The 19,344-nt window shown below is 45.2% G+C and overlaps 3 protein-coding genes across 13 annotated transcripts; all 3 read right to left on the reverse strand.

The window, feature by feature from the left end:
• Positions 1-1,701: 1,701 nt before the first annotated feature.
• On the reverse strand, positions 1,702-3,646 carry ltb4r (leukotriene B4 receptor). Of its 3 annotated transcripts, none has more exons than XM_058067386.1 (4): positions 3,503-3,646; positions 2,789-3,286; positions 2,438-2,714; positions 1,702-2,356 (listed from the first exon to the last, which is right to left on the reverse strand). In XM_058067386.1, the coding sequence occupies exons 1-4, from the start codon at positions 3,526-3,528 to the stop codon at positions 1,973-1,975; spliced, it is 1,185 nt and encodes a 394-aa protein (XP_057923369.1). In that variant the 5' UTR covers positions 3,529-3,646; the 3' UTR covers positions 1,702-1,972. The 3 variants fall into 3 exon arrangements, with proteins under 3 accessions (XP_057923369.1, XP_057923370.1, XP_057923368.1); XM_058067387.1 differs by having other exon boundaries at positions 1,702-2,270; positions 2,789-3,289; positions 3,503-3,535; XM_058067385.1 differs by having other exon boundaries at positions 2,789-3,289; positions 3,503-3,535.
• A 660-nt stretch (positions 3,647-4,306) lies between these two features.
• Positions 4,307-7,831, reverse strand: LOC131125650 (leukotriene B4 receptor 1-like). Of its 2 annotated transcripts, XM_058067389.1 has the most exons (6): positions 6,379-7,831; positions 5,696-5,806; positions 5,229-5,566; positions 4,935-5,135; positions 4,828-4,868; positions 4,307-4,616 (listed from the first exon to the last, which is right to left on the reverse strand). In XM_058067389.1, exons 2-6 carry the CDS (start codon positions 5,772-5,774, stop codon positions 4,319-4,321), a joined length of 957 nt encoding a protein of 318 aa, XP_057923372.1. In that variant the 5' UTR covers positions 5,775-5,806; positions 6,379-7,831; the 3' UTR covers positions 4,307-4,318. The 2 variants fall into 2 exon arrangements, with proteins under 2 accessions (XP_057923372.1, XP_057923371.1); XM_058067388.1 differs by having other exon boundaries at positions 5,229-5,806; positions 6,379-7,830.
• tec (tec protein tyrosine kinase) lies at positions 6,379-19,244 on the reverse strand. Of its 8 annotated transcripts, none has more exons than XR_009129050.1 (19): positions 17,732-19,244; positions 16,368-16,550; positions 16,175-16,279; positions 16,027-16,108; positions 15,819-15,947; positions 15,659-15,711; positions 14,827-15,008; positions 14,500-14,565; positions 14,368-14,422; positions 14,179-14,261; positions 13,972-14,105; positions 13,086-13,160; positions 12,845-13,016; positions 11,640-11,856; positions 11,496-11,560; positions 11,310-11,428; positions 11,063-11,220; positions 9,575-10,988; positions 6,379-6,486 (listed from the first exon to the last, which is right to left on the reverse strand). XR_009129050.1 is itself a non-coding variant. In XM_058067381.1 (19 exons), exons 2-18 carry the CDS (start codon positions 16,503-16,505, stop codon positions 10,905-10,907), a joined length of 1,917 nt encoding a protein of 638 aa, XP_057923364.1. In that variant the 5' UTR covers positions 16,506-16,550; positions 17,732-19,244; the 3' UTR covers positions 6,389-6,486; positions 10,883-10,904. The 8 variants fall into 8 exon arrangements, 6 of the variants coding, with proteins under 6 accessions (XP_057923364.1, XP_057923365.1, XP_057923361.1 ...); XR_009129051.1 differs by having other exon boundaries at positions 6,381-6,483; XM_058067381.1 differs by having other exon boundaries at positions 6,389-6,486; positions 10,883-10,988.
• Positions 19,245-19,344: the final 100 nt, after the last annotated feature.

A 19,344-nucleotide genomic window follows, 5' to 3' on the forward strand; every position in this document is an offset into this window, starting at 1 on the left:
GAGGTTCTTGGTCTGCAATATAATAATATGATATAATATTAACAATAAAATATGTTTTATTTTTCAGCAATTACTGTTCAATGAACTGTGAGTTCAATTTTTTAACTTATAATTAACCAGAAGGGTGAAGTCCAGCAGCAAACCTAGCTTAGTTTTATACACACATATCATGTGGTGGGCGTTTCATCACACTTGGGGGAGTGAGTACCACGCCTGTAGAGGGCGCCTGTCTGACTACATGAAGATTGGGTGAGTGCTGAGCATTTTTTTTTTTTTTGGTTCCCCCTGGAGAATGCCGCCCTCGGCTAGAACCGCTACTATCTGGCACTATTCGTTACCCAGATCCAAGAATTGAAGCTCTACAAAAAGTTCTAAAAGTCATCACATAATAAGATAATGTGTTACCTATGCTGTTTTTTTTTTGTAACACTTTCTAAAATGAAAACAGGACGGCCATTACAGGTTGTGGAAACATGACATGTCCCCCATTCTACAGTGTCAGTATGAAGTGCACCGATTGCGCATTCACACACTCACTTATGAGTGCAATTTGAGACAAAGCGGTTATTGACTCATTTGTTATTCACTTTGAGGCCTTTTGAGACGATCCACAAATGAGATCACCACCACAAAAGTGTCAGTTTGCGCAACAAACTTGTCCTGTTTATGTTCTCCACGTCTCACACCGACAATCAAGTAACCTTCAATTGCAATCAACATTTTATTTGGTGCTTTTTCATGCTCTAAAAATCTATTATCTGTATTATATTGTTGGGAGTGGAATATTTCCTCACCCTAGCAAAGCCAAAAGAGCCACTTTAGTAATTGAAGTAATTTAATTTAACCTTTTTGGTGTTCTTTACTCTCCTGTTATAAGAAGGAAAACAACTCATAAACTGGTATTAGATTTACAAAAAAATAGAATAGCAGCTTCCAGGGACCCTTGCAGTTTCTCTCCTCCGGTCTACTCCAGTCTCCGCGTAGAGAGAAAGTACCCCTGTTCAATATCCCCTTAAGTAGTCTCAGACGATCCAAGATATATCTCTCCGATGATGGTTGTGTGGCGTCAACAACAGTTGGCAACGTGTTCCTTCTGGCAATTTTTCTTTTCGAATAGCGCATCCTTCCCCAGAAGTCCTGATTTACGTACTTATGTATAGGATTACTGAATCACTAAACACTTCTGGTCTCTAAATTGTCCATAGGTATGAATGTGAGTGTGAATGGTTGTTTGTCTATATGTGCCCTGTGATTGGCTGGCGACCAGTCCAGGGTGTACCCCACCTCTCGCCTGAAGACAGCTGGGATAGGCTCCAGCGGTAGAAAATGAATGAATGAATGAATAAACACTTCCGAAATCTAATTATATTAACACACTGTTAACACTTTAAACACTCTAAACACTCTATTATATCACATATTATATCACATTTTCTATGCCGATTATCCTCACTAAGGTTACGGGTATGCTGGAGCCTATCCCAGCTGTCTTTGGGCGACACCCTGGACTGGTCGCCAGCCAATCACAGGGCACTTGTAGACAAACAACCATTCACACTCACATTCATGGACAATTTGGTGAAAAATTGCTTATAACATAACTATATCACATACAATTAATTTGAAATATTCTTGTTAAATCACACATTAATATTGTTATAATGCTGTATTGAATAAAGTTATGCTAAAATCCATCCACAAGTGTCACTCTGCTGTTGAAAATCAGTAAAAGCAGTTTTACTCCGCCAACAATACTTTGTTCTCCGTTGGTAACTAAAGTATCGCAAGAGGTCTTGTGTGTCGTGTGTGTGATGAAACAAAGAGGAAGTATATGCAATTTCTGTGCTGTTACCAAATTATTATTTAAATATGCATGTGAAACAGAAGCTACAGAAGAAATACAATAAACATATTGTTAAATTAATTTCTTTCCCATGCATTAATAATTTTATACATCACCTGATCATCTGTGCTACTCTAACGGCTCAACACTTGCAAGAGTCTTCAGTTCCGGCTCATCCGTCTCCCTCGCCGCCTTGTTGTCGCCGTCACCCTGCCTGCTTTTGAATGGCTTCCCCAGTTTGACACTCAGTGTCTGCAGCATGGAAGTGTCGTCTCGTGACGAGCTGGTGTGTCCACTCCGGCCAAAGGTGGACGTGCTCCTGCTCTCCGAGTTGGTGGCCTCCAAGAGCTTGCCCAAGAAGCTGAGGCCGGCCTGGCGAATGTGGGAGCTGCCGGCGAATACGTACAGAATCGGGTTGACTGCGCTGCTGAAGTAAGCAAAGGCGGTGACGTTGGGACGAGCCACACTGGCAGCCGCTAGTGTGGACTTGCTGCCCTGCAACAGGCCAATCACCTGTGGGAGGAGAGAGCTAATACTAATACTGATACTAATACTAATACTAATACTAATACACCAAAAGCCTGATAGAATCACCTCGATGATGTTGATGATGTGATACGGCAGCCAGAAAACAGTGAAGGCAGAGATGATGATGAGGATCAGGCGGCTGCCTTGGCCTCGCCTCTGGAACTTGGCGCTCTGCAGGCGGCAGATGATCGACGAGTAGCATGTGTTGATAAGGAAGAAGGGCACCAGACATCCCATGATGGTCTCAAAGGTGTACTGAAAGACCCGGTGACCCACACTGCTCCAGTGGTACGGCACGCAAAATCTCAGCGTGATGTTGTTTGGTAACACTTTCCTCAGATTGCTGCACAAGTAAAGTAAATAAAGGACAATGCAATTACAGAGACACAATGACATGTGCATGCGAGGTTTACGTACCTGCGGTAGAAAGGCATGGGGAGGGACAGCAGAAAGGCTATGACCCAAACACCCAGCAGGAGAACCAGAAGGGAGCGCTTGGTCCGCATCCTCTGTGACAGGAAAGGCCTGGTGACGGCCAGCCAGCGGTCCATGCTCATCAAACAGATGAGATAGATGGACACGTACATGTTGACGCTGGATAGGTAGTGCACCAGCTTGCACGCCGCAGAGCCAAACTCCCACCCGTTTCCACCGGCCAGGTAGCGCAGGAAGATAGGGGCTGTGAGCAGCACGAAGGCGTCAGCCAGGGCGAGGTTGAGAACCAGCAAGCATGTCACCGAGCGCTTCCGGACGCGGCACAAGACCGACCACACCACGAACAGATTCCCGGGGAAGCCCAGCGTGAACGCTAAGATCAGGATGGCGATGCCGACCTTGGCTGAGGTAGTGATGGGCAGAGAGAAGGCTGCGGTGGTAGCATTGGACACCATGGCTTCATCCGCACAACACTGACTTCTGCTACCGTGGATGGCACATTTGTAAAGGGGAAACAGGAAATGTTGAAATCACAGCACACAAACTGGTCGCATATTACGGCATTATTGACTTCATAATCGAGTCCTAGCACAAAGTGAGCAGAGTCAAACCACAAACACGGACATTGCGAACACTTAGTGTTCCATTTTAGAAAGACAGAGGCTATAATCTTTCAAAATAAAAACAAATAATTACCTGACAATATGATAGGCTGTGCGCATGTAGTCACTCCGACTTCCCGGGCTGATCTGAGGGCGCGGCGTGTGCTCACACACTGGGGACGAACATTGTGTAACGACAATTGTGACGTGAGGGGAAGACCTGCAACCACGCGTCAGCTGCTTTGTCGACAACTATTTCAAACGTGACCTCAAAATCCTCTCTAGTAGAACTAATGGCCAATCTAATGAGATCCAATAGTGAGGATAAATCCTGTAAAATGTCAAAATGACTTGGAATTTCTCACACAGCTCAACCTGCTGATGCACACCTACAGTACCATTTCAGGTGACGTGTGTAAAAGGTTGATTAAAAAAACATCAAGCAAAACATCTTTGCAGGACGTAGTCGCTAATTGTCCATAAATCACTATTGATCATTTGTCGTATGTAAAGAAGCTTTTCCATATTTTGTAATGGATCTCATCGATTTGTACAGCAGCACCTGATGAGTGTGCATCAGGTTGTGCAAGCAGGACATGAATGAACGACACAAGAAGAAGGTGAGGGATGTTTCTTTACAGCACAAGTCGGGACAGGATGTCTCCATTGACTGAGTCTTGGGTCATCTTGAAAGTGGAGCGTGGACTATTTTGTTGCGGTGCGGCTGTAGCAATAGTTCCGTTTCTGTATCATTTGGACCTTGCTTGCAAATACACAAATATACATTAATAAAATAACCACGGCGCAACAAGACGACCGACTTGAAGAGTTGATGTCTTCATTTGACCTCCAACAACTGTCCTTGTTGTTCATGGGTTCATTGCACAAATAGATGGAGGAGACGTTCGCGTCACGTCTGCAGTTTCAACACTTTCCCATTAGGGCCAGAGTTAGAGTCCTGACCTTTTTCCTTCAACATGACGGCGTCCGACTCTTTGTCCTTGTCCCGACTGTTCTGGCTGTTCTGACGGCTCTTCCTGGTCGCCGAGTCCAGACCGGCCGCTTCGAAAAGGCGGGCCATGAAGGCCAGACCCTCACGGCGGATGTATGACTTGCCAGCAAAGAAGTAGAGCACCGGGTTGGCGCAGCTGCTGATGAAGGCCACTGAGGAGGTGACGGCGCGGCCCCGGTGCCAGATTTTACCCAGCCTGTCGGATAAGAACCAACATTATGATCGCAGTGTGAGATGTTCAAGTCCAAAACACCCAAGCAGAAGACGCAAGCAGGGAGCTGACACAGGTTAGAGTGGCGGGACTAACAAGGACAGGGACAAACCTGAAAAATGTTTTTACACCTTAGTGTGCAACTGCAACCATGACAACCAAGCCACAAAGTACCAAAGCATGTGTGAAGGCTTACATCGTTTTGACCGATCCTTCCGGACATAGCGCCCATGTGACCTGAGGAAACAAACTTCAAGTAAAATGTCGCCATATTTGCACGCTGTCCAGCACTTAGACATCTACCTGCACCATATTGATCAAATGGTAGGGCAGCCAGAAGAGGCAGAAGGTCACCACGATGGCCAGGATGAGCTTCTCACTTCGGATACGCCTGCGGAATTTGGTCTTTCGGATGCGGCGTAGGATGCAGATGTAGCTGACCACCACAATGCTGTACGGGATCAGGAAGCCCAGGATCAGCTCCAGCATGTACTGGGTGACCGTCTACACACACACACACACACACACACACACACACACATAGACAGATGTTCAGCGTTTTCAAGGTAGCGGTAATATGCGCTGAGAAGAACTCACGTGGCTGTCCTCGTCGTGGAATGAGTCGCAAATGGCACGGTCAGAGCTCCACCTCACGTCCCGGAAAACGAGCGCAGGGACAGAGGCAGCAGCCACTAGCGCCCACATGACCGCAAGTGTAAATGTTACCGTCCTGTGCCCGGCTAAGGCACCGACACGCTGCGGCCGCAGTACCGCCAACAGCCTGTAGAGGCTCATTAGGGTAATGATGTGGATGGAGGCGTACATGTTGGCCAGGCACAAGTAGAAAAGCACCTTACACATCACCATCCCAAACACCCACCTCTTCATCACCAGATAGGCGATGAAGAACGGAGTCAGCGCCATCAATGAGCCGTCTGCGAAGGCCAGATTGAGGATGAGAATAGTGGTGATGGTCTGCTTACGGGCACGCGCCAGGATGCTCCAGATGACAAAGAGGTTCCCGGGGAAGCCCAAGAGGAAGACAAGGCTGAGGATGAGCGCACCCATGGTGGTCGCGGACGTGTTGTCCACAATGCTCTCGTTCTTCGGAGTGAGCGCCATGGAGCTGTTGCCGGATGCCATCGGGCAGCTGTTGAGGGGGGGACGGGAGTCACCTGCAGTAAAACCATAAGGGGGCAGGTTGGGTCAAGTGTGAGGAGGGAGGGGCTGTGCACGCCTATTGGGTATTAACCGAGACAGCTAATTCCTGAGAGGCAAGACCAGACACGTGCCAGATTGAGCAACTGTATCATTTATCCTCTACACTCTTTGCACATGAAACTCATAACTCATCATATAAACAATCATATTGTTCACTTCAACTTTAGGCTAAAGTTGCAACTGGTAGAAAGGAATCAAGGGTTCTTGCACAGGAACTGAAATGTAGCCTAATTTGCCCCATCAATCAGTGTTTGTGCACTAGACTGTAGACCACATCTCCGGCATAAGTCATTAAATACACTTTACAATGAACAAAGCTCAATGGTCATCACATTGCTACTAAAACTCTGTCATTGAACTACTTTCCATTCTGCAGGGGTGTGTTTGTGTGTCGAGTGACTCACACACACACACACCTGTGAAAGAATTCGGTCCAGCAAAAAATCCCAGTAGAACAACTTATTCACGTACTCTATGCATTTTTGTAGAGGATTAGCATGAAACTACATAACAGCGGAGAACTCACCTGTCCGAGCCCAGTAGTGGAACTAGAGGAATTCTGAAGATGAAGGTGTTCTTGCGCCACTTAACATCCTCGCCCACCCACAAGCCCGTCACTGCGTCCCGCCTGCTGCTGCAACAAACAGGGTATTGACACAGGGAGGCGTGTCGTTCCTGAGCAACTGTCCCGCCTCCGCCTGTCTGTCTATCAACATCGTCACACATTCCCTTCAGCTGAGTGTCAACTTAGTCATGTGCACTCAAATATAAATTCTACATCTGAATGTGACACGGCTACTGAAAAGCTCACAAGAACAACTCCATTGGTGTTTTTCGACAGAAAAAGTGATCAGTTATTTCATGAAAAGATCACACCATTATGTTTATGATGCTGTTTCCATTGGGGCAGAGAGCTCAGGTGCCTCACATAGCAGTGAAAGGATGGGGAGATACGGCAGGGCAAACATATACAAAGGGAATTACTCCAAAAAACTGGAGTCGGGACTGATACATTCTTACTGAAGAAGCACATTTATTTCATAAAAATTTTCGATAAAGAATAGAAAAACCTTAATATTTTTTTTATCAAATTGAACCAAACAAAACCCAGCAAAAATGGGGAAAAAAAAGTCAAATGCAAAGAGAAGCTGAAATATTGATACTAAATAAATAAAATAAAACAAACTTGTCTTTAAATAGCCATCCATTCATTTTCTTTACCGCTTTGTCTTTTTCCAAAACAAAATATACATAAAAATCTTAAAAGTGTCCCCCTGCATCCTTTGATTTTCAGTATGTGGCCCTCGGTGGAAAAAGTTTGGGCACCCCCGCTCTAAAGAATTAACTTTTGTCAATAAACTAACTGGAAAGACAAAATGTTAAATGTACACATCCGGCTCCGTGTGTTGGGACCCCAGGGAGGATTAAGTGTTGAAAAGTACACTAAAATGACATAAAAAGTACATAAATAGGCGTTTCTCCATGTGGCCACACCCCTTTTCGAAGTGACACTGCAGCTGTCAGGCTTCACTTTTTCTGTCCAAAACATTCTACACTTATTGTACTTATTGTACTGCTTATTGCCAGGGTTAGGGTTAGCACGCTAACCTAAATTTGAATGATGAGATGAGCCAGCGTTGAAGGGAGAAGACTTGAGTTAAGGTGAGTCCTGGTTCGGTTTTAAATTATACTTGACAAAAGTGATGGGTGTGGCCCTCAAAGGGGGTAAAAGTTAGGACTTAAGTTTGCATTCCAAAGGCCCCTAACTGACAGGGGCCCCAGTAAACAGTTAAAATAATGTTGTCTAGTTTTGATTTTTTTTATATTAGTTAAAATATTAGTTAAAATACAAAACAAAAATTAACATGTTACCTTAATGACCACAATGCTAACCCTAAGTGCAGTGTTAGCAGAGGATGCTGGAGCCAATTAACCTAGCATGTTTTTGGAATGTGGGAGGAAACCGGAGTACCCGGAGAAAACCCACGCATGCACGGGGAGAACATGCAAACTCCACACAGAGATGGCCGAGGGTGGAATTGAACCCTGGTCTCCTAGCTGTGAGGTCTGTGCGCTAGCCACTCGTCCACCGTGCCGCCCAGCATGCTGTGTCTCACTCCTTTTACTGTATCATTAAATCGGGCTGCACGTTGATTGAGTGGTTAGCGTGCAGACCTCACAGCTAGGACACCAGGGTTCAATTCCACCCTCGGCCATCTCTGTGTGGAGTTTGCATGTTCTCCCCGTGCATGCGTGGGTTTTCTCCTGGTACTCCGGTTTCTTCCCACATTCCAAAAACATGCTAGGTTAATTAGCAACTCCAAATTGTCCATAGGTATGAATGTGAGTGTGAATGGTTGTTTGTCTATATGTGCCCTGTGATTGGCTGGTGACCAGTCCAGGGTGTACCCCGCCTCTCGCCCGAAGTCAGATGTTTTGGTTTTTTTTAGGACGACCTAGATGGGTGTCAACTTGCACTTGACGGGCTGGATGCTTGACTCCCAATTCTTTGTCTCTGCCTCCTGGAAGATGACGTGCAAGATAATTCTGCTAATTGCCTTCACCAGCTGTGTCTGTAAGTTGTCTTCCTTCTGCACCTCGTGCATGATCACATGACCTCATGTGTTGCCTTCTCTTTGAGGTGGATTTGAGGTGACCACGACTCAAGCATCCTACAGCGCCAGGGAGAATGACAACATCACTCTGGGGTGGAACTTCCCCACTCATCGCAACATGTCCCTCAGCTCACTACGGATCCAGTGCACATTCTTCTCTGAGGGCAAGGCGGACGTCCAGATTTTTCATCTACAAGACGGTGTGGATGTGTCCATGGACTACAGAGGACCATTCGTGGGGCGCCTGCAGAGCGATATGGATGCGTTGACTCAAGGACACATCATCCTACGATTGTTCAGACTCCAAATAGAAGATTCTGGCTTATACCAGTGTCAAGTCACCACCAGAGAGGGCAGCCAGTCTGAAGACTGTGAAGTCATTGTCACAGGTAAGCATTGGACCTGGAGGATGTGGTGTGAAAAGTTTGCCTCTTTCTGGATTTCCTTTTTGCGCGTTTGTCACACTTAAATGTTTCAAATCATCAAACAAATTTAAATATTAGTCAATGACAACATGTCTGCTGAACACATACAGTTTTTAAATGAAACTTTTTATGATTAAGAGAAAAAAATAACCCAAACCCTATATGGCCCTTTGTCAAAAATTGTTGTTAATAATTGTGGTTTATCACACTTGAGCTCAAATTGAAAACGTTATAAAGCCTTTTTTAAAGCTGTGGGACTCCAGCAAACCACAGTCAGAGACATTATCTGCAAATGGCTAAAACATGGAACATTGGTGAACCTTCCCAGGAGTGGCTGGCATACCAAAATAACCTCAAGAGCACAGGGACGACTCAGCCAAGAGGTCACAAAAGGCCCCACAACAACATCCAAAGACCCGCAGGCCTAACTTGCCTCCACCATAAGGAATACACTGGGCAAAAACAGCCAGCATGGCAGAGGTTCAAGACAAAAACACTGCTGAACAAAAAGAACATTAAAGCTCATCTCAATTTTGCCAGGAAAACATCTTGAAGATCCCCAAGATCTTTGGGGAAATACTCCATGGTCTGACTAGACAAAAAATTGAACTTTTTGGAAGGTGTCTGTGTCATTACATCTGATATAAAAGTGACACTGCATTTCAGAAAAAGAACATCTTACCAACAGTAAAATATGGTGGTGGTAGTGTGATGGTCTGGGGCTGTTTCAGGATCTGGAAGACTTGCTGTGATTCTGCTGCTGTCTACCAAAAAATCCTGAAGGAGAATATCCGGCCATCTGTTGGTGACCTCAAGCTGAAACCAACTTGGGTTCTGCAGCAAGACAATGATCTAAGACACACCATCAAGTCCACAAGAAAAACAAAATGAAGACTTTTGAATGGCCTAGTTAAAGTCCTGACCGGAATCCTATTAAGATGCTGTGGCATGGCCTTAAAAAAGACGCTTAATATTAAAAATGTTCATTTAAAAACTGCATTTTGTGTTCAGTTATGTGACCAATATTTAAATATGTTTGATGATCTGAAACATTTAAGTGAGACATGCAAATAATAAAAAAATAAATAAACCAGGAAAGGGGAGCAAACACTGAATGAAACAGTTATGGATATTTGTTGTCTGTGTTTTGTGTCCTCTGCCAGCTCACAATGTTCATGTTTTAGCCAACGTTGTGGCCGAGGAGGTTCACGGGACGTTAGTGAGTCCCACACCAGATGCCTCAGACGATGACCACATTTCAAAGGCACTCCTACTCACAGCAGCGGCGGCAGCGGCGATGGCGGCACTTGTAGCGGGCTACCTGCTCTCATTGACTCTGTAGTGATATTTATAGGGGGAGCAGTGACATGTGTTGACCAGGTGGGGGCAGCAGAGGTGGCTGTGTTGAAAGAGACATGGGAAGAGGCTACACTGCTATTGTGTGTGTAAAAATAAAAATGTATCAGTGTGAGTCATTTTAATAAAATCTTTCACCAACAAAAGTCAGCATATTTCTATTATCTGATACCCTGTTGAGGTTTAAAAGTGGCTTTTCAATATGGTAAAAATTAAGATTAAGATATGCCTTTATTCGTCCCTCAGTGGGGAAATTTGTATAAATGTATTGTAAAATAATGTGTCCTACAATATTTGTCACACTTTTAAGAGAAGAGCGACTCAAACGCTTGCTTTTGAAGTTATTGTTTTTCAATGACGTCATGAAGGAAATGATGATACCACTGCTGAGCAGCCCCTAATTAGAATAGTCCGCCCCGTGTATACGCCCACAGATCGGCAGACATTGCATGTTGTTGTTGAAATGTGACTTAAAAGTTAGCACTGTAGCCCACATAGTAGTGTTTGCTAATGCAGACACTATTTTAGGACATGTGAGACTTGCATTACAATTTTTCAAAATATAAACTATAATCCATGACCTAAAAAAAAAAACATAGTATCCTCCCGTTTAGTTTGTGTCCTTTAGTCTTACTGTTGTAACAGTGACTAGCCTGTCAGTTGGTGAGTGCGGCATCGTTCTCCAGAGCATCACAGATCATCAAGCAGAGTTGAGAGAAGGACGGGCGATCCTCAGGTCTCTGTGGACACAGTCGTGCGGTCATGCATGTGGCGTGGCCGTGAACATCATATTGAGTGAGCTAGGGACACTGACCTCCTGCCAGCACAGCTGCATGATGTCATAGGCAGCAACGGGTGCCAATTTGGGCCTTGAGAGGCGGTGACCCGTGGTTACCAGGGTGACGACTTCACGGTTGTTGTTCTGCTCGAATGGCATGCGACCTTCAGTGAAAGCCTCCCACATCAGCACACCTACATGCACAGACAAAATAGATTTTCATGAGCTAAACAGAGAAAAATTTAGATCAAAAAACGCCAAAGACTGAGGTTTACGTCCTCACCGTAAGACCAGACGTCAGACTTGCTGCTGTGTCTGCAGAAGTTGAGGACTTCAGGAGGTGACCACTTCACTGGGAACTTGGAGCCTGACGACGAGGTGTACTGGTCATCCAAAACATACCTGTATGACAAAAGCAGGGCATGTCAAAACATGACTTTTTAAAAACAACAAGGGAGGCCATGTTTACCTGGCCATGCCAAAGTCAGACACCTTCACCACCAAGGAGTCGTTGACCAAGCAGTTCCTGGCCCCCTGAACAACAATAGAAGGGCTCTTAGTGAACACAGTCAAAGACTTAACAGGAGTTGTAGCTAATCGTGTGAGAAGAGACCAGATCTCTGTGGATGAAGCTGTTGCTCTCCAGGTGCTGCATGCCCTCGCACACGTCCAGGCAGATGCTCAGCAGCGAGGCTGGGCTGACGCTGCCCCGCCGCTGCCGCAGGAAGTCTAGCAGGCAGCCATGCTCCATGAATTCTGTGATGATGTAGATGGGCCGCTGCTGGCTGCACACACCGTAGAGCTGCACCAGTTTGGGATGGGATAATTTCCTGGAGGATGCAGGACACAGCGGTTGTTTAGGAATGATTTAAGGGCCTATCATCTCTCCTTACATCCACACACAATTCATATGCCAGTGTGGTGCTTTGCCAAAGATATATGCTAATCATGACACAATTTTCCATACCATATTGGTCGCCGCCCAGGTTAACAACTTTGTCCTTTTTTGTCACAGCACCAAACTAGACTGTGATGGATGAATCAATTGATTCAATGATTGCTGTGTCTCATCAGCTCCTGTGTCACGCTGTGCTTGTCATCAAGACGTACATCCTCTGCTGGGCCTTTTTTGAGGATGGACTTGAATGTTAGACTCCCACTTCAGGTCATGAGCAATTATGGATCCCAGGAACCAGATGAGGCACTGCGTCAAGAGCTGTCTTAATCTGTTGTTTGAGGAGCCGGCACTCATGTTGTTTATGAATGCTTAACGTGTTAGTTAGGTAGCGGGGGGGGGGGTCCAAGGTGTGATGGCAGCTATTAATAAGAGAGCAGCAGCAGGGGAGCGGATGAGAGCCGTCAGAGGTGTGATGAGCATCATTGCTGGCGGGGATGTGTGGGGCGTGAAAATGTTTATTTCAAATCTGCAGAATTTATTCAGATTGTGGGCCTCCATTTGGGCGAGACGTCTCCTGTATTTGGTGATGGCTTGCAGGCCTTGCCACACTAACACAGAGTCGTAAGCAGAAAACTGTTTGCGTACTTCTCTCTTATTGCTCTAACTTCTCTTAGGATTTGTATTATTTATTTCCTTTATCAGCTGCTTTCTGCTCTGCTTGCACAGGCATAAATTGGGATTTTATTGGTAGGATGCTGAAGATGGGGGTCCCAGGAAGAAGGGGAAGGGAAAGACCAAAGAGCAGATTTCTAGATGTGATTAGAGTGGACAGAGGAAGATACAAAGAGGAAACCAAAACTCTGTTGTGGTCCTGATGGGAAAAACTCAAAGTAGAAGAAGAAAAAAAAATCTCTCCTTACATCATGACCTTGGCCTCTTCGATGAAGTCCTCCTCGTACATGGCACCGCTCTTGATGGCCTTGATTGCCACTTTGTGCTGCGCCCTCCACATGCCGAGTCGCACCACCCCCACCTGACCGCTGCCCAGCTCCTTCATGAAGGTGAGGTCGCTGGGATTGATCTCCCACTTCTCTGAAACAAGAGCCACGCATCACAATTGAGCGTCTTGAAGTTTCAAAATAAAAACACAAAAAGTCCCACCGAAGCTGAAGCCGGCCGTGGAGGGAGCAGACTTGTCCTGTTTGCCCACGGGATACCTCAACCTGGCGACAAGACCTGAGACAGAACACACTGTAAATTCTCCAGTGGCTGTCTCTATGCAATTAACCACTGTGTGTGTGTGTGTGTGTGTGTGTGTGTGGTGTACAAAACCAATTCGCCGGCGGGCTATAATTATCTGCGGCTGCAGGCAACCGAGATGTCATTTATTTTTTGACTCCACAAGATGGCAGCAGCTGCATTGAAAGTAGTAGTAGTAGTATGAGTGGAGCTTTTTCTACATTCTGCATGCCCCCTACTTACTAACTTTGCTCCTTACGCTATTACAACATTGGTTCTGTTGCTGATGTGTTGTGCAAAATACTTGCTCATGAATAACCATGTGGGACAACAATCATTTCCTTTCCGTTTTCTCATGCGTGTCCAATCATCATTCATTCATTCATTCATTTTCTACCGCTTTTTCCTCACGAGGGTCGCGGGGGTGCTGGAGCCTATCCCAGCTGTCTTCGTACACCCTGGACTGGTCGCCAGCCAATCACAGGGCACATATAGACAAACAACCATTCACACTCACATTCATACCTATGGACAATTTGGAGTGGCCAATTAACCTAGCATGTTTTTGGAATGTGGGAGGAAACCGGAGTACCCGGAGAAAACCCACGCATGCACGGGGAGAACATGCAAACTCCACACAGAGATGGCCAAGGGTGGAATCGAACCCTGGTCCTCCTAGCTGTGAGGTCTGCACGCTAACCACTCGTCCGCCGTGCCGCCCCCAATCATCAAAAAATCGACTTGTTATATTTGTATATAGTTTTCCACAGCCTCTCTCCAATTAGCCAATTAATTAGTGTCCGTGTACCTGCAGCGTTGTGCTGGTGGTAGGTGATGAGCTCAGCGATGGAGTCGAATACGTGTTTCCCCGCCAGGTAAAACTGTTTGGGCGAGCCTCGGGTCTCCCTGATGCGGTAATGTTTGATGGCAGCAGCTCCGTTACTGTGGACCAAATTAAAAAAAGTGACATTATCTGTGATCTGTTAAGTGTCAGTGTCAGGAGTGTCGTCCTTACCCCCCCACAGACTTAGTGTAGAGGGACACCGTGTACGTCCCCTGAGTGCTGGACTCTCTGACGGTGAAGGCACCTTCTTTGTCCTGAAAGGGGAGGCAGAGAAACAGAGCTAAAGCTAATGTAAACTACACTCACAATAATAAACATGCTGTTAAAGATGAATGCTAGCTATTAAGAGGGAAGGCCCACCTCCTTCCGTAGGAGCTCCTCTGCCTTGTTCCTGTTGACATGTTTGCTGTACCAACTTGTAGACACACAAATACACATAAATGTGGATAAATTTGTGTGGATAACGGCCCTAATATGATTGACATGACTCACGCAAACTGCGCCAGGTTTCCAGATTTCTTCTCAGTGACATAGTTGCTAGGGATGTAGCCTTCTTCCCTGTTTGTGGAAGAGAACCACAATGTATCCCTTGTACATGAAACCATTCATTTGTCCAATAAAGTATCTCAACAAAGTACACCCCTCACATATAAACAAGCAGTTTATTATATATTCACAAGGGACAATAATATAGACATTTTAGAGAAGTCAGTGTGCAGCAGTAGAATTACTATCCATTTGTCTCAATAGCTTGTAACACAATTAAGCTATATACTGGTGTGCTCCCATTTCTTTTGGGCTGTATGTGTGAAGTCATACCCGTCCTGGTTGCGTGCTTTGTACCAGTTGACGTCACAGCGCTCCACAATGATGTACTCGCCTCCTTTGACTAGCTGCAGGTCGTGGGACTCGCTGCCCGGGAAGTCATACAGCGCCACCACCATGTCATCCGTGGCGTCGCCATCTTCATCATCAACTTCAGGAGGAGGGATCCGGCAACGCTGCCAGAGGAAGGGAAGGCATACGCGGTGTGTGTGCTTGGGGCCGACTTAACATTACGCAATTGCCGAGTGCCCTGAGATTTTTTCCTTCGATATAATGTACCTACCACTGCTGTAGTCATTAAATCATTAAAACTACATCCAAATACGTAACCTCTCATGATCATTTCGACCCCCCCCCCCCTTCTCATGCAATTGATTAGTCCACATTACTGCGCATGTGCATGTTGTTCCGGAAGACGGCAGCGAATCAAACTTGTTGGCGCGGGGTCACCCGAGTGGAAAGCATAAAACTACTGAAAAGATTCAGTAGTTTTATATTTGAAGCTGAGAGAGACGTTGTTCTTCACAAAGGTGTGAGTATTGAGACTTTGTGTAGCTCAGGAATTTGAATAATTTCCCTTTATTTACAATTGTTAGTTGATGATAAACATTCATATTTATTAGTTTTTTTGGGGGGGGGGGCAGGTATATAAAGATGGCTGTGTAACTAGCAACATAAGCTGACATATAACTAACAAAAGCAGGAAATAGTTACATACTCCCATTTAGTAAAAATGATAATAAAAAAGAAGGATGCTGAGGGCCTCAACTATATTGCCCGCAAATGACTAAATACGCCCCCTGTGTTTATGCGTGTCAGTGGTTACCCTCCCATCTTTGCCTTCCGCTGCGGGAATCGGGGGTAGCGGCTTTCTGGAAGCTAGAAAAAGGGGAACAGAAACCAACAGCTTTGCATTGAACGATAGTCAGATTTGACATTGCCGAATGTTTGTGCAACACTTCAAAAGTGCAAGCATGGATCCTTACAGTCTCCAAACAGGTTGTACTCCTCGCAGCCGGGGGCCTGCTTCTCCTCCTGGCGGCAACAGAGCCACGCCCCCTCACACCAGAACTGGCTATGGAACTTGGTCAGAATCTCACGGTTGTCTAGGATCTCTGCGTGCAGACACACACACGAGTCTGCACTATAGCTATGCTGGCACCCCCTTATGGTTATACAACAATGAGAACTGACCCTCTTTAATGCGTTGCACCCACACAGTCCTGCTGTCCTGGCTCGGCGCGAACACATACAGTGTGTTGCTCTCGTGCACCACCTATGCACAAATACATTTTCCGGGTTTACATTATCCACCTTTTAGCTTTTTGTGTGTTATGCATACCTGGAAAGGATATTTGTACTGGCAGGGGTTGATCCCGCCAACGTCCCTTACAACCTCCACACATCTGATGCAACTCAGTGGGATGGAGCCTCTCCGAAACTTCTTCTGTGGATGACAACACAATTTTACACTCTGCAAGACAAGCCTTTATAGTTTATATATATATATATAACCACGAGGGAGAGGCTGTGACCTCTGCCCTGCCGTCATAGTAGCTCAGGCTGCTCTTGGTGAGGACAAACAGCCTCTCCTTGTAGTTGAGCGGAGACGTCCTCCTCTTTTGCTGCGAGCGCTTGATCAGCGTCTCCTCCAATAGCAGCTCGGCGCTCATACTGGCTCATCGCAGTGGCAGCCCATCGCCCAGACTGGTCTGTAGCTGAGTTGACAAACAATGAGTTTACACCATTGTTGAAGCAGTATTCAGTATGCAGTACCTGGCAGCACTGGTAGCAATATGACATCTACCTCACAACCAGACAGCCTTTGCATCCAGCTGGACCAGGTAAGACACTCCTGACACAGTTAACATCTCGTTCACATCATTATGTTACATGTAATTGTCTGATACCATTAGCAGCTCCCTGATGCTGTTAGCAGCTAGTGGACAGTAGCTGACATCAGTGGTGTCAACAGCTACATAACACCTCGAGCAACTAAGATCATTTCCAAATGAAGAATGTTCAAAAACCAAAACAAAAAGGATTCCAAAGATGGAACAATTCAGGAACATGAGTGGAAATGCTTAAGCTTTGGTATGCAAACAATATTTTCAGAAAGTCACAAGCATGATTGTATATTTCAACTCGGCAAGCGTCAGACGATTAACAACCTACATGTGTTTTGCTTCTTCTTTGTCTTTTTGCAGCATTTTGGCAATGTTGAATCATCCTCATAGTAGTAAAAGCTGGAATTAATTAAATTTAATTAAATTAATTAATTTCAAAAAATTAATAAACATGACTTGACATTATATGTGCCCTGTGATTGGCTGGGCGACTAGTCCAGAGTGTACCCCGCCTCTCGCCCAAAGACAGCTGGGATAGGCTGCAGCACCCCCCGCAACCCTCGTGAGGAAAATGAATGAATGAATGGACATCATTAAGAGTTAGCTGACACAGTTGGTAGCAATGACTTGAAATGGACAGTTCTGGTTTGGCCACCATGATGGTGAGCAGAATCCAGAAACCTTGCATTGTGTATATGTACTCAGGACACTGTGCAGCCATTAATTTCACCAATGGTGCAAAAGATCAGATTTGTTATTTTTCAGTTTTCGCAATGACAGGTATAAAATTCACAACTTTACTTGCGGATGACAATAACAATAGAGTTGGAAAATAATAAATGAATAGTTAAGCATGACAAACTGGGAAGCATTTTCCAATATTCTGTTAAAAAAAGGACGTGTTCCTGTCACAGCATCTTAGAACAGTCAAGCTACAGTAATTTTACAAATAAAGATGATTTAACATGAAGGTGCCCGCACAGCAACAAATGTAGACGTCAAAGATGTGCATTAAAACTGAGCTTAAGTATAAATGAAAAGCTTTGTCTCACCTTCATTATGGTCCGACTGTCACGACACACAGTGAGAGTGAAAGAGCGGGATTGAGGAAATGCAGAGCAGGCGACGCGTGAATGCAGAAGGGTGTGAGCAAATGTTGCTCCTGTACGACACATAAAGTCAAACATTGCCAACTGTCTTGTTAAATGTTTTCATACATACACGCCAGATTGTCACCTTCAAAACGACGGATGTCAAAGTTGGTCAATTTTGACGGGCATTAGAATGAAAATAATAATCAACATTTCCCTCCAAATTTATGTTGTGTGTTGGTTTTTCACTTCCTGTGTGTGCATAAAACCACACATGCAGGAGATGTGCCACCACACATCTCACACCAGGCTGCTACCACAAATGGCAACAAGAAAAACACCATTAACTATTAGCAATTTATATATTTTTTTTGCTTGTCATTGTTGTTGGTTTAAAACTAAACCTGATTGATTTGCAAAAACAATTCACATTTGATTTGTAATTTTCCATTTGAGTTTCTCTGGCTGGGATGAAAACACACACAACAACCTTACTGACCTACACTAATTGTACTAAAGATGACAGAACAAAAAACAGGAAAGGAATCAAACATATCTCACTCACACAAACACACACAGGCCACTGAGGCGAAACTCCACTTCCTGACAGACACACACACATTCTGTGAAAGACAAACAATGCAAGAGAGAATGTTCAACTCATATCAATGAATAATTCACATCCTCCTAACACTTTATAATCACCATGTATGTTCCTTTAACAGGTCAAAGCAGCCAGCAAGGCAACCCAGTCCACATAACAGTATGTCTGTGCAGGTCTGAACCTATGGAGGATTGCGCTGTCCCTCACTGACCAGACTATGTACAAGCATGGCACACAGTTTAGCATCGCTAGCATCGGTTAGCCCAGGGGACCGGAGGCTAGCCAGGCAAAGCAAGGAATGACGGCATAAGTGACAAATGAATCCACATCCTCGTCACCGATGTCATGTTCCCTTAAAGGGGACCTTTTATGCTAATTTTCGACCCTTTGTATTGAGTTGTGTTCTCCTATAGAGCAGCTACACACAATAACCACAATAACAAGTCCAACAGGAGCACAAACACAAAATGAGGAGGTGCAAGAACAAGAACTAACTGGAGGAACGGTACATCCATGATGTACCTGTAAACTGGGCTGAAACTCATTTCAGGTCTGGAGATCTGTTTTTCCAACATGGAGAGAAGATCATCCTCAGTCACTTCTGCTCGCAGGCATCGTCTCCACTGCAGTTGGCTTATCGTCTGAGCATTGGGGTGGACCATGCCATCATCATCATCAACTACCTCAACAGAATACACACAGTACACAGTTAACTGCACTCTTCTTGTTTACGCTCTACACATTAGACTTCAGATAACTCCAACCACCCTAAATGTATATATGAAGTAGTTCCTTCTCCAGGAAAGGTTCTGCTCCTTCTGCTGAACTTGTTTATACCAACATGGCAGTCCAGCTCATTCATTCAGCAGAACATACAAATCTCTATGGACGGCAGTGACAAGCACCTTCAGCTCTTGCACACCCCCACCTCTGTATAATATTTCTGTGTACTCTATTGTCTGATTAGCAA

The sequence above is a fragment of the Doryrhamphus excisus genome, chromosome 3 (genome assembly GCF_030265055.1).
Source record: "Doryrhamphus excisus isolate RoL2022-K1 chromosome 3, RoL_Dexc_1.0, whole genome shotgun sequence".
Taxonomy (NCBI): Eukaryota; Metazoa; Chordata; class Actinopteri; order Syngnathiformes; family Syngnathidae; genus Doryrhamphus; species Doryrhamphus excisus.